The sequence below is a fragment of the Rhineura floridana genome, chromosome 2, assembly GCF_030035675.1.
Source record: "Rhineura floridana isolate rRhiFlo1 chromosome 2, rRhiFlo1.hap2, whole genome shotgun sequence".
Lineage (NCBI taxonomy): Eukaryota > Metazoa > Chordata > Lepidosauria > Squamata > Rhineuridae > Rhineura > Rhineura floridana.
This window is the reverse complement of record NC_084481.1, coordinates 233,343,746-233,361,160: the sequence shown is the minus strand read 5'-3', so window position 1 is coordinate 233,361,160 and position 17,415 is coordinate 233,343,746. Positions and strand designations below refer to the sequence as shown.

At 41.6% G+C, this 17,415-nt stretch overlaps 1 protein-coding gene across 1 annotated transcript in view; it reads right to left on the bottom strand.

The window, feature by feature from the left end:
• The window catches only part of STYX (serine/threonine/tyrosine interacting protein), a 27,229-nt gene extending 9,814 nt beyond the window's left edge, over nt 1–17,415 (bottom strand). Inside the window, exons 1-5 of the mRNA XM_061612582.1 lie at nt 16,913–17,415; nt 8,285–8,317; nt 6,212–6,265; nt 3,738–3,835; nt 2,053–2,113 (exon numbers count right to left, since the gene is read on the bottom strand). Of these exons, the coding sequence (XP_061468566.1) occupies nt 2,053–2,113; nt 3,738–3,835; nt 6,212–6,265; nt 8,285–8,317; nt 16,913–16,969 (303 nt within the window). The 5' untranslated portion in view covers nt 16,970–17,415. The remainder of the gene's footprint in view (nt 1–2,052; nt 2,114–3,737; nt 3,836–6,211; nt 6,266–8,284; nt 8,318–16,912) is intronic.

The following is a 17,415-nucleotide window of genomic DNA, read 5'->3' as shown; positions in this document are numbered from 1 at the left end:
TTAAGCCTACTCTTAAAAAGCACCTTTAAAATGTTGGAATGAGAGACGATGACACTTGTAGTTAAGTTACCTGAACCAGTGGGGGTGATTTGTGAATCCTTGTGTTCCTCTCACTGACTCTTGTAACTAAGAAAGCTACCTTGTTTGTTTTGCGCACCCCTTTTCTCCCTTCTTCACCAGATCGCCCTTGCCTTTGCTCTCCATTCATGTTTAAGGACATGCCACCCTGAGCTCCCATTCAGAGATGGCTTTGTACGCTAGAAGTAAATAAACTTTTTGTTGCAACTGCTGTGAGACTTTGCTGACTTTCAATAAAAAACACCTGCTGCTTACAAGTTGCTTATATAGTGGCAGTTACAATGGCTTAAAACTAGTGTCTCAGAGGCACTAGTACGAAATCCAATGAAAAATGCAAGAAACTCAAGGGTCCTTTAAGTTGCAACTAGATTCCCACAGGCAGTATTTGTAGCCTAGTTCTATTTCCTATGCAAATCAATATTCGCATGGCAACACTTCCATGCAGAAAGAAGTGTTTTGTAACTCATGGATATATGCAATCAAATTACATTCTGCTGAGCCAGAGAAATAGTGTGACAATTTAAACTGCTCTTAAAGCATCTCCAGTTGACAGCACTGAGGTTAAAGGCTATCAGTGATGTTTACTAAAAACATTAACTCTAGCCTCCCCAGCCCTTCTTCACCGCAACTGCTCCTGACCCTGCACCTGGAGAACTGCAGTCTGTTGAGGAGCCAGAAGGCTGAGCCAGCCACGCCACTCTGGAGAGCAGCTGCAGGAACTTTGCCACAGCTGTAGCTGCTTCTGGGAGAAGCTTGTTGTGTGGGCTCTTTGTGGATGGCAGCTGTTTGTGGTGACAGCACAAATGCAACTTGGAAATGTATGAAGTGTGATTTATGGCATTCCTGGGCTGTATTTTGACTGATTTATTGTATTGTACTTTTGAGTTTGTATTTTCTGTCATTTTATTATATTTTCTTCTGTATTACTTTGTTTATTGCTTTGGGGGCTTTGGCCAAAAAGTGGTAAACAAATAAACCCATTATGATTATTTTTATTGTGGATCGTATTATTATTTTAGCCACCCTGGGCACTTTTAGGAGAAAAGATGGATACAAATATTTATAATAAATAACCTTCTCAATGCTCAGTTTTATGGCAAGAAAGGTTTTAAAGGGATGAGAGTCATCTGTCATGCAAGTCACTTTGGGTCACCTGGTGAGAAAAAAATCATCATCATCTGTGTAAAACACGTCAATGTGATGTCTGTCCATTTGCAAGCAGTAGCATTTGGAGGTTTTTTTAAAAAGGTTTCTAGTTCTCCTTACTGTGAAGCAGCAGCAAGCGACCTAGAAATATATGGCTCTTCGCAGCTGTTTCTTACAGCTCCCCACCAGGCTTTGCACGGCACAAGTATCCAGACATCCGCATAGTAGTTCCAAGAGGCCCCATCTATTACCAACAGTGCCTAATAAGCAACTGGTGTGCACTCTCGGGAAATGCCCACCTGAGGGGCAGGACACAAGAAGACAGCATCTGTCTTTGTTATGTGCAGTGTTGAGACATACAGAAAGCAACTCAAATATCTTCTAGAATGTGAATAGTTTGAGCTAAGAATCACATTCTGTGACTTGTTCCCTTTAATATCTACATGATATTGACATGATAGTTACCATGGGGACAATCCACTGCAAAGTTTTCATGTGCATGTCATATTAAAATGAACGGGAACTGTGCAAAAGCACTGCTACACTCCTGTGTAGCTCTCTAGCATTTATTGTAGCTTATGCAGCAGCACATCCCAGTGGACTGCCCATGGCAACTAGCAACACTATCAATCAGGGGCAGATCCACAAAACTGTTGAAATGGACATCACAGAAAGAATTACTTATTCATTTAGCAGAAACACTTCAGAGATAGACTGACTCTTCTTTCTCTTTCATTCACTTGCCCACCAGGCTGCATTAACTCACATAATTTCTGAAAGATGCGATTAAGAAACAGATTTCACTCACAAGCAATGATAAACACTTACCATCGGGAAAAACCTTATTATATTTTCAACGGGGTTATCTGCAATATCCAAGACTAAATACCTGCAATTAAAATAAGTGTGTTAAGTACACAGCCAGAATTGTTCATCTTCTAGACAAGCATTAACACTTTGCCTGGAAAATGTTTCTTTTACCATCTGAAACCGATATAAAGAACAAGAAGTCATAGGAAGGCTCTTGGCTCAGTTAACCTACACGTTGCTCTGCGGCAGCAGGTCATGGTAACTGGATGACCCCTTCTCTGTTCCAAAACTCCCTCATCAAACCAGTTCTGGGACTCTACGAGGTAGAATCAATTTGAGGGAGGAAAATTTCAGGACAAAAGCAACTGGCAGAGTCAGGTACTCTCTCTCTCCAGCTTTCTCTTCGCTACCACCAACCAGCTCCCAAGATTACTTTGCAATTACAGAGCCTCTGCCTGCATCTCTAGCATGGCTGGGAAAGACCCCCATCTGAAAACTTGGAAGAGCCACAGCCACAGAAAATACTGAGCTATATGGACCAATGGTCAGACTCTGCACAAGGCAGCTATTTTAGGAGTTGCATCAAACAGTCACTCAGTAAGGCTTCCATCAGTGGGAAAGGGAGGAAAGCATTTTTCAGCCATTCCTCCTCCCCCTGTAGCACCCCACCATCCTAAACCTGTTCCAGAGGGGTGGGCGACTCTCCAGAACAGATTTAGGGGGGTACGGAGGGCTGGGAAGGGGAACTGTTGAATATTGCTTCACTCCCCATTCCATTGACAGAAGCCTTATCATCAGTTGAGCAACATCTTTGGAAGTGGCAGGGTAGCATGCAGTCTGGTCCTTGGATTCCCTGTATTTGAACACGTGTTTTTGTCAAGCGCCCGGCAGAAGGAATAGCTATTAGCAAGGTTTGCAAGGAGTGCAGAGGAAAGGTCTGTACCAGGGATGAGGAACCAGGGCCCGAATGCAGCATGCCAGGCTTCGCTATTTGGCCTTCAGAACTCTACAAAGGCCATACACTTTACTGGTCCTGCTTCACACCCCAGGTATTTTGCTGGCCAGAATGGGTCCTTAACTCTGACAAGGCCTCTTGCTTGTCTCGATGGAGGAATCGGAGGCGGTGGAAGTGTTCTTGGAAAGTAACCTTAAGGTACAAAGGTAAATCTTACATTTGTTGCTCTTCCCACTTTTGCCACTGGCCCTGCCCACTGGCACGTGGCGCTCGGCAGGTACAATGATCTAAATTCCTGATCCCTGGATATACAAAATGGCAGCACTAGCCCCAATCTCCTACTCGTTCCCCTGCTGAAAAACCTCTCAAGCGCAAATAAGAAAATCTTGAAAAGACAAATAAAGAGTAACAAATGACACAGATGTTATTTTTGGAGTCACAGAAGCTGGAAATATAAAGCATAGTGAAGCCCCAAGTTTTGATAGGGTTGACAGAGCAAACTATACATTAGCAGAGCTCATTCACAATGCAGTTTGTGAAACAAACAAGTCCTATCTGTTCTTCTAACATTCTTGACCTACTGATGTACAATAGACCTGCCAACTATTGTGACCCATAGAAACATTTTTAAACATCACCTACAATCTTGTTCTGTAGTATAAAGACTAAAAGTCATGGTAGCACAACAAACATATATTGAAATAGGGTTCATGACTCATTTTCACAGCACTGTTTAGACGTTTCTTACCTAAATAATTGCTGGAAGTTTGGTTTAATAAAGTTTGCTTCAATATTTTGCCGTATGCATATTACATGGGTGATTCCATGTTTCTGAAGTATAGGTAGCTGCAAAACAAAATTTTGAAAAAGTGAAAGCTTTAACATTATACAAACAACAGTGACAAGATTGCATTTTGACTAGCTGATATTTAGCAGGGCTGTGGAGTCGGAGTCGTAAGCAATTTTGGGTGGAGTCAGAGTCGGTAGAAATGTACTGACCGACTTCAAAATAAAATTAATATTTTAATATTAATTTATTAATATTAATACATTAATATACATTTGCCATATATGAAGGAGTCGGAGTCGGACAGTAGAAAAGAGAGTAGAAAAATAGAGGAGTCGGAGTCGAAGGTTTGACATACCGACTCCACAGCCCTGATATTTAGTCAGTTGACATTTCATTCAAACACAATGTATTTAGTTATTTAAAATGTTCAGGGAGACAAATGCACACAATTGTTTGTCCTCAGTGTAGAACAAGCTGCAAACTTGCAAAATCACTGTGTGCTGAATAAGGTGGTCTCCCTTAAATTTTGGAGCTTCTCCTCCATATTTATTTGAACTTCTCCAAATAAGCTGGACAAGCTCCTAGCTGTTTGGTGTTGGCTTATAGGTGCAGATGATCAATAAGGAGCATAAATATCTCCATAAATATCTTCAAAGACAAATTGATGTTAAGAACATAAGAAGAGCCTGCTGTGGCCCAACTAGTCCAGCATCCTGTTCTCACAGTGGCCAACCAGGTGCCTGGGGGAAGCCCGCAAGCAGGACCCGAGTGCAAGAACACTCTCCCTTCCTGAGGCTTCCGGCAACTGGTTTTCAGAAGCATGCTGCCTCTGACTAGGGTGGCAGAGCACAGCCATCACGGCTAGTAGCCATTGATAGCCCTGTCCTCCATGAAGTTGTCTAATCTTCTTTTAAAGCCATCCAAGCTGGTGGCCATTACTGCATCTTGTGGGAGCAAATTCCATAGTTTAACTATGCGCTGAGTAAAGAAGTACTTCCTTTTGTCTGTCCTGAATCTTCCAACATTCAGCTTCTTTGAATGTCCACGAGTTCTTGTATTATGAGAGAGGGAGGAGAACTTTTCTCTATCCACTTTCTCAATGCCATGCATAATTTTATACACTTCTATCATGTCTCCTCTGACCCGCCTTTTCTCTAAACTAAAAAGCCCCAAATGCTGCAACCTTTCCTCGTAAGGGAGTTGCTCCATCCCCATGATCATTCTGGTTGCCCTCTTCTGAACGTTTTCCAACTCTATAATATCCTTTTTGAGATGAGGCGACCAGAACTGTACACAGTATTCCAAATGCGTCCGCACCATAGATTTATACAACGGCATTATGATATCGGCTGTTTTATTTTCAATACCTTTCCTAATTATCCCTAGCATGGAATTTGCCTTTTTCACAGCTGCCGCACACTGGGTCGACATTTTCATCGTGCTGTCCACTACAACCCCGAGGTCTCTCTCCTGGTCGGTCACCGCCAGTTCAGACCCCATGAGCGTATATGTGAAATTCAGATTTTTTGCTCCAATATGCATAATTTTACACTTGTTTATATTGAATTGCATTTGCCATTTTTCCGCCCATTCACTCAGTTTGGAGAGGTCTTTTTGGAGCTCTTCACAATCCCTTTTTGTTTTAACAACCCTGAACAATTTAGTGTCGTCAGCAAACTTGGCCACTTCACTGCTCACTCCTAATTCTAGGTCATTAATGAACAAGTTGAAAAGTACAGGTCCCAATACCGATCCTTGAGGGACTCCACTTTCTACAGCCCTCCGTTGGGAGAACTGTCCGTTTATTCCTACTCTCTGCTTTCTGCTTCTTAACCAATCCCTTATCCACAAGAGGACCTCTCCTCTTATTCCATGACTGCTAAGCTTCCTCAGAAGCCTTTGGTGAGGTACCTTGTCAAATGCTTTTTGAAAGTCTAAGTACGCTATGTCTACTGGATCACCTCTATCTATATGCTTGTTGACACTCTCAAAGAATTCTAATAGGTTACTGAGACAGGACTTTGCCTTGCAGAAGCCGTGCTGGCTCTGCTTCAGAAAGTATGCAAGCTTATTCATATGTGGCATTTATTTATTTAAAACATTTCTATCTGTACTTCTTCAAGCAGACTCCAAACAGCAAACAGAAAATTAAAACATTCAAAGATTTTTTTAAAAAAATGACAACAAAGCGAAGAACATTAAGAGTAAAAATAAAAGTATACACTAAAAGCATTTACCAGCAGAATTAAAACAATTTTCTATAAGAGATTAAGAAATGTAGAATTTAAAAAGAAAGTTCTTCAGTGCAACAAAAAGACATTAATGAAGGGGTAAGGCAAACCAGCCTTCAAGTGAGTTCCACTGCCTAGGTGTGACTGACATACTTGTAAAACTGTGCTTAGCATTAAATAGTTTCAGAAAGACATACCTACCTTGCTTTTCATAGCTGAAGAATATGGACCCAAGAACAACCCAGGCAAAATTTCCTTTAAAAAAAAGTGAGAGGGAGAAAATACATATCCAATCTATCTCAAAATACAATGCTGTTATAGTAAAAGCTACGTAAGACCAACACTGGTGGTAAAGTTCAATTATACCAGTGTTAACTGGGTGTATATGTGTGTGTGTGTGGGGGGACACCTCGGCAAATGCAAGCCTGAAAAGCTTGAGACTTGGCTACGTTTTCCTGCATTGTTAGCATTGGGGCCATGCCTGAACAGCAGAAACACTGAAGGTGTCACAAGGAGAAAATCCTCAGGCACCCCTAAAGCTGACAAAGGACCACAGCAGAGAGAAAATCACAACTGCACAGCTTGGTATTGACTAACAGAATTCAGGCAGAGCATAATAAATGGTCTATGAGAAAATATTTACTTTTTGCTGATAAACAACTTGGTATATTCTGCCCAAGCAATTGGGGGGAGGGGGGGAGAGAGAGAAGCCTGGACAAGACTGAGGGTGACAGAGATGGAGAAAAATCTAAGCAGCAGGGAGCTGCCTGCCGCCGCCAAGGTAATAATATCCCAGAAGATTCCCGGAACTGTCCTGCCTCACTGCAGCTGCAACTCAAGCTCCCCTCCCACCTTCAGGTCAATCAAAGCCTTCAAAGGTTTGAACGTAGCAGGACTGAGATAAATGTACCTAATTGATGGGATAGTTGATCTCATGCGCAGACGTATTTACCACACTTCCTTTTCACTTAACCCAAATCCACCTCTCCCTGTTCTGCATTTTCTGCTTCATTTAAACACTGCCTGGTCTCTCTGCACTAAACAGCTTATAACCAAGATTTCGTAACACTTACTACTATGTGTTGATTGGCTGGCTCGCCTGAGCCATCTGGATTGTTTTAATGAATTCACTCTCTTTTCTGGGAGGGCTCTTGGTTGCGTAACAGGTGGAAATTCAACAGGCAAACTAATTCACTCCATCTCAATGCGAGGAACAGCTTTTCCTGCTGAATTTCTGTCTGCCATGCACTATTAAAGACAAGCCACTCCTTCTGAATAAGACCTAGAAGAAATCATGAAGGCGTCTCCCATTACTATACTTTGTGAAGGAAAACAAAGTCTTGCAACTTAGGAAATCTGCTATGATACTACAAGTGGGGTGGGGAAAAAGATGAAATATCTTTAATTTTACAGTTTAATTTTACTTCCCTGAGACATTTGTCAATCTATACCAATTCATAGAATTTCCACCTCCATTTAATACAACCAGTATTTAGCAACTTCCTGAATTTGCTTTGTTAGTCTTACATTTTAGATAAAATGCAGTGCGAGTGCTACAGCATGAGCATCACCCTTCTCTACTGCCCACAGACAACAAGAGAGAAAGCTACTTCTGGGTAAAGAAATAGTGGCATCTGCAGCCCCCCCGGACTCATGGCAAGGTCTTGGGCATCTTCAGGGAGGAAGGGCAGGATATAAACTTAATAATAATATAAATACAAATGAAATAACTGAATGACAGCCATGTACAGAGAACAACCAGCTGGCTAGGAGCAAAGATAGCAGAGGTAGTGACTTCCAGAAGGAAGGCTTGGGCTGGGACCTGGCCACAAGGCCCAGGAAGACAGCAAGGGTAGAATGGACCTGGGGTTTTTAGATCCTTCAGAATGAGTAGATGTCTCTCAACCGAACAATAAATACCTAGCTGGATTACTGAAAGGGGGTGGGGTTTTTCCTTCCCTTAGGAGGAAAAATTTCCTTTTTTGCCAGCCTGATCTTTCTTTGCACTATGAAGCGAACGTGAACTGTGCATTTGCACAGACCAGTCTCCTGGTAGCCCTAACCTGCAGTTGGAAGCACAACTGTTTCGGGTGTCAGTTCCATCATTTCAAGACTTTCCCTTGTGCTTCCAGAGCAATCGTGCCCAATGCATCCCAGCAGTGCCTGATAGCATCTCAGGGAATCACATGATTTTGCTAAACCCTAGCAGCAGTAGCACCACACCAAATATCTATTGAATTAGTAACTGTCTTTGATTAAAAGCCACAGCCATACCTGCATCTCTCTTCTCATTGGGTATGTCCAATCCTAGAGACAGCGAGAGAGAGAGAGAGAGAGAGAGAGAAATGCACTGTTCACATAACAGTATTTGCAAGTTCAAAGATCAATCGAAACAGATGAGCTGAAAAATACTCAAGTTCTTGGAAGGGGTCCGAAGTGGAAAGTGACGGTTATCAACTTGGCCTCAGACTGTGGAGTAGCCAACCTGGTGCCTTGCCGACGTTGTTGGACTCTAACTGCTATCAGCCCCAGTCAGCAAAGCCAATGGTAAGGATGGATGGGAGCTTCAGTCCAACAACACTTGGAAGGCGCCATGCTGGCTAACCCTGTTTTAATAGCTTCCAACAAATGAACAAGTACAATATTTTAAATATTAAATATGTGGAATGTAATGACAGATGGCATTCTTAGGACATTGCAGGTTTGTAGAGCAGGGGTGGTGGGCATTTCCACTGGATTAAATAGTCCAAGGTAAAATGCAACTGAGATGAACTTGCCCTTAAGAGAACAAGAGTCTTCCTGGAAAATGTGGGAGACATCATAGCAGTAGTTCAGAAGCAATGTTTTTAAGACTCTGAAATCGGTGGAAAAGAGATGTACATATAATATGATCTAAGTTATGTCTTAACATTGAAAACTTTGATAGGAGTCCATGTTTCATCACATCAAGTATGCCATGCTGGGCAACTTGCAAAATTAAGCACTCCTTTATCCATTTAAGAAGATAGGACGTATGTTTGTTAAATGATAAAGAACAGGCTCAAGAATCAGGATATAGTCTTTAAGAACTGATGCAGTTAAACAGCATCTGAAGCTTCTTTTTCAATACGCATTTGCTTAGCTGCACAGCACACTTTTGTACAGCACAGCAAGAAACTTACACACTTTAAAAGGATTTGCTTGCTTCTGTCATATGATTCTGCCTCCCAGCAGCAAAATGAACTCTTAAAACAGGCTGAGTGTCTTACCAGGACTTTTGTTAAGTGTGCATGAAGTTGTTACAATCCATCTGGTCACAACTGGCAAGTTACAAAGCATTGTAAACCACAGAAAACTAGCAGAAACTTTTAGCATTGTGATGAAAACAAACGGTTTTCGCACAGTCAACCAAAAGGCTTACAAATGACTACTTTTATATAGTCAAAGCAAAAGCACACACATTCATTCAGTTAATAAGCTGGTACCAGATCCTGAATAGACTTTTTTTTTCATGCACCCCAAAGTACAGGCTTTTGCTTCAATTCCAAACAGATTTTCCTGAGGTGCTATTAGTTTCAATGGAACATTTTCAAGTGTTCTCAGAATCACAACTTTTAAATCAGAGACTGCCCACAGGGGAGGTTTACTAATGAGACAGGGGTGCTAGGTACCACATAAAACAAGCATATTTAAAAGTTGTTAAACATTCCTGCTGCTCCTTTTGATATTTCTATCAAGTGCTGATTTCTGACTATTGGAATCAACATTCTTACTCCTGCATGCATTCATTCACAGTATGGCTCTGGAATAACATTAGCAGCTCCTACTGGAGAGGCAGAGAAGCAGCAAACATGTGCAGAATCACTACTAGAATTATTCAACTCCCAGCATTTATGCATAGATGTTTACCCATTCATAATTTGAAAGGTGTACTTCATGAGGGATGAAAGTTTGTTTGGCCCTAGATACCTAGAAATCTGCTTTTTATAGAAGAGATATAAATTGCTGGGAATTGTTAAATGAATGTCAACAGTTAAGCGAAAAAGGTCAGCTACTATTAAAATATAAACATATGACTTTTGCACTGAAAACTAATTCTGAAGCACATACAATAAATGTTACTTATACTGTTGCTACAAATGAGATTTTTGTAACAGTACACATTTCTACAAGATGAGCTTTTCCAGAATTCTGGCATTTGCTGTGCTTATGTATTAAAAAGGGGAAATGTAGTTAAATACACACCATGTGGGGACACAGAAGATAAATATACTCAGATTCTAACCATTGGTTTTTGTATTATATATTTATTACATATCTAAACATGCTTTGGTACCTTACAGAAATTAAAAGTGGACAGTTACAACAGGTTTACAGCCTATAAACAATTGGACAAGTAACTTTTTATTGAGTCTGAACAAATACTAGTTTTTATCTGTCATTGCAAAAGTTTATTTTCTAGGTTTTAATCAAGTTCTGCCAATCTCATGCATTTAAAATGGTGTTGGTTCCATTCTGAAAACTCCAAATTGGTCAATATTGGTCAACAAAAATTGTTGTTGTGGCAGCAACACTTTGGAATTCCCTCCTCTTAAATATTCGACAGGCATAATCTCTATTATCTTTTCAGCACCTACTGAAGACCTTTCTCTTTCAACAAACCCTTTAAGGAGAGACCTTATCCCAGTCTGCATCTGTGTTGGAATTACTTTAGATTTTTTTTAAAAAAATTAAAAAATAAGTTTTTAAAGATGTTTTGTTTTAATATGCTTTAAAGTCTTTTGCTTTTAAGATGTTTTAGAATGTTCTTAGTGTTTTTGTTTGCCACCCTGGGCTCCTTCTAGGAGGAAGCGGGATATAAATTTAATAAATAAGTAAATAGCAGTACATAAACAAAAACATACTCAGAAAAATGTATATCAGACACAGAATAGACTTATGGTCTTGTCTGACTCTCTCCAGCAATATCTGTAAGTCTATGTCTGACCATGTGTCTGACCTTGATGTGGTCAACCTGAATGACTTTATCCAAACAAAATGGGTAGTAATGATACATTACAAACCCAGTAAATTGAAAGGGAAGGAACACTTGTAATTTCACTTCCTCTATTTATTGAGCTCCAGAATACATTGCTGTGCTTGAACCTTCACAGAGCAGTAGTTACTATGAGCATTTTCCTCCAATACCTTCAAATGGAAAGACTGCAATGTTGTTGTTTTTAAATCAGACTGAGACCTATTACTGCTGTTCATTATTTTATAACCTCAAGACTCGGCTACTGCAACATGCTCAACATGGACCTGCTCTTGCTTTATTCAGGATGGTAACTGCTGCAGAATAGTAAAGCCCATCTCCAATATCAGTAATCCTGCATTTGTTCTATATCCTTCCACAATTTAGTATACTGGTCTAAACCAGGGCTTAAAGGGTTGGGCTATGTATTTATTGCTGTATTTCCCAAACTTTGCCAGCTGAGAGGAAACTCTTGCATGGAGGTGCCCCCCCATGAAGCAAGCTTGGGCGGCAAAGGCATGAAGAGCAGCATTCTCATTCTAACTGTACAAACGTACCTAATCCTTACCCTGCTGCTGAGCTTCCTGTGCATCTTTAAACACAAACAGAAGGCAATGCTATTACTTTTGTGTCTTTAAGCCACGGCATATATCTTAGTTTCAAGTTTTTTTGGTATTTGTTATTGTAATGTGCTGTTTACCACGGAAGATTGTGTGTTATTCTGGAAAATATAAATAAAAAAGATACAATTTCCTCAAAAGACCTGATAAATCCCAAATCTGAGTATTCTCCAGAAACCTCGACATGCAGTTACTGCTGGAGATAAGAAGCATGTTCATATTTTATCTTTTTATTTTTTAAAAAAATCTTTAGTATGTTACCTGTCTTTATTTGAGGGGAAAGTATGGCAGATTAAAAATCTGTTTTCAGTCTTTGGATATGCTTAATGGGATCAAATACATAGCCAAAGACAGGAAACGGGACAGTATCTGTATCAGTAATGACAACCCAGGCAAGAAGTGTGGGGCAGAAGCTTTCACGACAAGCCAGGAGACATATGTATGCACATTTAAATACCAGAAAACAAGGGCACAAACTATTGTGCAAGCCCTACCATCCACAGCTGCTGTCTGAAATATCCTTGCTGCACCCACCTTGCAAACAGATCATGAATAAGCAGACCCATCTCCTTCCTCCTAGCAGTGAGGGCCAAAGTCACACAATAGACAAAGGACAACTGAACTGATCTCTCCAACCAGGCTGAGGGTTCTCCCTTGCCACAGACTATAAGTAATCAGACTGGATGGCTGAAAGCCACATACTACAGAATGATTTTGATTATATTTGAAGACTAGCAAAATGATGAAATGTTTCCCCCCATTCACTCACTCAATACAGTGCATATACACATGTGATTTGTCCTACTGAATTTTATTACAGAAGCACAAAGCAGGCATTTCCCCAGGTGCCTTCTGCACCACGTCTCCTGGCTTGCAACTGTTTTTTCACCTATCTTCATAACTGCTGAAATGCACAAAGATGCAAAGAAACCTCTGCCCTATCAAAGGAATAATTCACAATTATTAACTCTAGTTTTTCATACAAATTCAAGTCTACATAACCCATTTTTGCCAAACCTCTTTTGCAGCATTTTTTATATTTGGTACCATGCTCCAAAAAGGAACTGCAGTATCTTCCCTGTCTACCTACTTTGGCTAAATGAGTCTGTAAAGCCAATAAAGTTTGACCCTCTCTATCCATTTTACTGGAATCACAACAGGCCCTCTGATGTGGTATATATACAGGCAACTCCTGCCAAATCCTGGTCAGAGATAACCATGGGATCACAGCTGGCAAATTTGGGGCAACAGGGAAAATTTACAACCTAAGGTCAATGGACAACTATTGCTAAATTACAGAGATAGTTGAACAAACTGCAGTAAAATCATTCTGAAAAGAAATGGGGGAGTCTAAAAAAGCAACAAAGTATAGCATGAGCATTTGTGTATAGGGGTGTGAAACAGCAAGAAGCATCACTTTTAAGTGGGACCGTACATAACATAAATTTTAAGGCCACCACACAGGTTGACTACAAGAACAGAAAGAAGTGGGACGAGCAAACTATCCAGCATTAAAGGTAAAACTGATGATTTCTGAACAATTTGCATACTTTCGCTGAACTCTATTTACATCAGCTAACAGAGCAGATTCAAAACTAAGTTACTAGACATCCTCATCTTTATGTTGTAGACATGTATATTCCACTTTTCAAGTACATTTTTATGATGTAATTTTTTTTTAGAAACAGTCACCCCCTCCTCCAAGGTGGGAAAACATGCCATCTTTGTTCTTACCCCCAGCCAAAGCCTTGATATGTAGATTTTTAAATCATAAGAATTTCCACAATTACTTTATTGAGTGGTTTGTTCAGCAGTCTTATCATTAACTCTGCAATATCTTTAGTCACAAGGGGTTGAATTCACTTTTATTAATAATACCTGGGATTCCCAAGAGTCTTACAAGAGCCTAGTGGCCTCATGAATATGTCTCAGGTGCTGCTTACAGCCCTTCTATGCTCAACAGCAGCTGTGAAGGAAGGCAAGTATGCAAATTGTGCGTTTTTACAGAGCAACAGCAGGTCCATATAAGAGATGCTGAACTTTGGGGAAAAATGCAATACACAGGTGAGGATGGCCACCCTTTTTAACAAGTACTAAGTGTTAACGAATAGAAGGTTGCATCAGATATAGTGTACGGACTGCATAAAAAGGAGGAAGTTATTGTTGTAACTTAACAGTTTTTAATTGATAGTTTTTAAATATTTTTTGTAAATCGCTTTGAGGTTTTATTACAACCCAGCAGTATATAATTTTTATTAATTAATTAATTAAAAAACATCCTAACTGTACAGTCTGCTATAATTAGTTCAGAGGGGAAAAGTATTCAAAGAACTATTCAAACTAGCTGATCCCCAGCTGTAGAACATTCTTCCCTGAGGGATGCCAAATCCAGAGTCTACGTGGAAGTGCTGCCCTGGGCTCCTGCCGGGAGGAAGGGCAGGATATAAATAAATAAATAAGCGATGTGACACAGTGAACACCCAAGGCAGCCCACACAGTGTAATCCTTTCATTTAAAAAGGAGGAACAACCAAAATCAGCAGGTGTGTAACAAGGTTATGCAACAGGTTATGCTAGTGCTCTTGGGAAGATAACAGTAACAATAATAAGTGGATTGAGAGAGACACAATGTTGATCCACAAATGGGAAAAAAGGAGAGCCTGGAGAAAATCGTATGAGTGTGGCAGAGGAAATACCTCTGTCTTTCAGAATACATAGTACTGGGCCACATAGACCAATGGTTTCATGCACATGAAGGCAGCTCATAGTGTTATACAGATTTACGGAGAAACAGGAACCTCAGTTTTTATATGGTAATAGCAAGGCCCCTTGAATTATGTAGGATTAACTGGGTACAGAGCTGCTTTTTGGGAATGAAATATTTGCAAAAATGAAACAGGAGGCATCCTGTGGGGGTTGTACTGCAAGGACCTTCTAGTTACAGAACAGTATTAACAGTGACTCGAAGTGTATTTCAAAAGGCATACAAGCAAGGAAGTAACATCTACTTTATAGAGAGCTTCGGCTATGGGGCGGTATATAAATACAATAAATAAATAAATTATAGTGGGATCCTCTAGATAAAAAACTTTATTAAAGACTAAGTCCTTTTGATAGAGGAGATTAACAAGGGTTGCACAGGTGTTGCTTAGTTTCTGCATGAAGTGGCAAAATTAACAAAAACGTTCAGATTTGGCACAGTATACTGGGTGAAAGTAGCAAGAGGAACTTTCTTGTAAAAGACCATAAAAAGGGCAGGGCTAAGCAGGGGGAAAGGAGAACAAAAAAATTAAGGGGATATTTGAGGATTAACAAAAAACAACACCCATATTTCATGGGGCAATTGCCAGGGGGATCCCACAATAAGTCTCTGCTTAGGGCCCCACAAATGTAGAGCAGAAAATGAAGACCCCTTCAGAAAATGAAGGTTTAAACACAAAAATACCAAAGTGGGTATATATATTAATTTTTACTGTCTATTTGTATTGTGAATGGGAATTTTACTGACCTGCAACTTGCTTTGGGTCCGATATATAAAGTGATAAAAAAGGGAATGAACAAAGATATTAATGAACAAACACAAGTAGGAACAAGCAAAGATACACCCCAAGTAAGAGTTCTCAAGCACCCTTTGTCAGGGCAAAGAAATTAAACAGCGGAGAATGAGGATTGCAGGCAGTGACAAAACCCTAAAATTGCCTAGTGTGAGTGACTGGACAACATGGACCTTTAGGAACATAGGAAGAGCTGGGCTGGATGAGACCAAAGGTCCATCTAGTCCAACATTCAGCTCTCACATAGGACAACCTGATGCCTATGAGAGCCCTACAAGCAGGACATGAGCACAGCAGCTGGCATTCAGATGCTTACTGACTCTGATACTGGAAGGTAATACACAGCCATCATGACTAGTAGCCACTGATAATCTTACCCTCTAGTCCCCTTTTAAATGAGTCCATGTTGATGGGCATCACTATATCTTAATGGCAGAAAATGCCGTAACTGAATATGCACTGTATGAAATTTTATTTATTAAATTTCTATCCCACCTTCGTCCCAGGAGGAGCCCAGACATGCTTCCTTTTCTCTGCCTGAATATCCTAACATTCAGCTTCATGGGATTACCCTTGTTTTTAATACTGAGGGAGAAAACTTCTGCTCTATCCACTTCGTGCATAATTTTATACATCTTTATTATGTCTCCTCTTACTTGTCTTTTCTCCAACCTGTAAAGTCCCAAATGCTGCAGTCTTTCCTCATAGAGGGGTTGCTCCATCCCCCTGATCATTTTGGTGGCCTTTTCCCAAACCCTTTCCAGCTCTGCAATATCCTTTCTGAGATGAGACAACCAGAATGGTACACAGTATTCCAAATGTGGCTGCAGTGTATATTTGTATAAGGGCATTATGATACTGGCAGTCTTACTTTCAATCCCGTTCCTAAAGACCCCTACATGGAATTTTTTCCCCCACATACTGGGTGGGCATTTTCATTGAACTGTCCACTACAACCCCTTTCCTGGTCACTTATTGCCAGTTCAAGCCCTGACCCACCACCACCAGTTTTACAGGATGGAAGAATATCTCTGATGTTGTTGTGTGTGCGCATATTTTGCATTAAATGGATGTGTGCAAATGAAGAGTCACATACACCCGTACACCAGGGCATGGAAAAAAGAAAGGAGAGATGTTGCAGGGCTCCCCATAAAATGCTGCAGGGTACAAAGGTTAATTCTTCCCATATGCACTGAGGGTGTGGTGGGCAAGGAAAGCGCAGGTCCAAAAATAAGTCCCTTCCAGTTCAGATCCAACACGTGAAGAAAGGCCACCCAGACACAGCCTGTGTGGAGGCATAGGAAAGGGGTCACACCCCACTGAGGAAGGGTTTTCCCAGGCGGCTAGTTTACACACCCACACTGTTAACGGGGAGGGCAGGCAGCCCCAGAACGAATCCTAACACCGCCAGAGGGGGAACATCCAAGAAATGTAAGCCCCTTGGAGACGTATTAGGGAGCAAACCTGCCGAAAGCTATAATAATAATAATAATAATAATAACAACAATAATAATGATGATGATAAGGAAGACAGTAAGATTCCTAAGCCCCCGCACCCCTCGCAAGTGAAACACCTGTGGGCGGCCTCCTTTTCCAGCGTGTGTGTATGTGGTTTCATATATATACACATATACATACATACATATATATACATATAAGAAAGAGGGGGAGGGGGAGAGAAGCCCCCTGCCCATTTCCAGCCATGAGGGGCTGGCGGGGCGGGGGAAGCCCCTCACCTCGGCGTCCTCTTTGGGCTGCGGCAGCGCAGGGAAGCCCGGCTTGGCGAGCTCCATGGCCGGGCCGGGCGAGGCTCAGTCTGTCTCTCTGTGTCTCTCCGCGTGTCCGTCCGTCGCTTTCTTCCTCTCAGGCGGTCAGTGGGGCAGCAGGAGGAGGTGGCGGGCAGTGGCGGCGGGCCTCGGCGCCTGAGCCGCGGCGGCCAGGGCGGCGGCGACAGCGGGGAACCGAGGTAGAGGAGGAGAAGACGGAGAAAGCGGCGGCGGCAGCAGCGGCGGCTCGCGCCCAGCCGCCATGCCGCTGCCTTGGCTGGCTGGCTGCCCCTCCCCCCAGGCGCTCGGTCACTCCTCTTTCTCCTCGGCTCCTTTTCCCCCTCACGGGCGCCGCTTCTGCTCCTGTGTGGGCGTGCGCATGCGCGCTCTCGCGCGCCGCCTCGCCCTTTCGCTCACCAACTGCCGCCGGCTTGCCGGGAAGAGAAATGGGCGTGGCACCGAGAAGAGGTCGT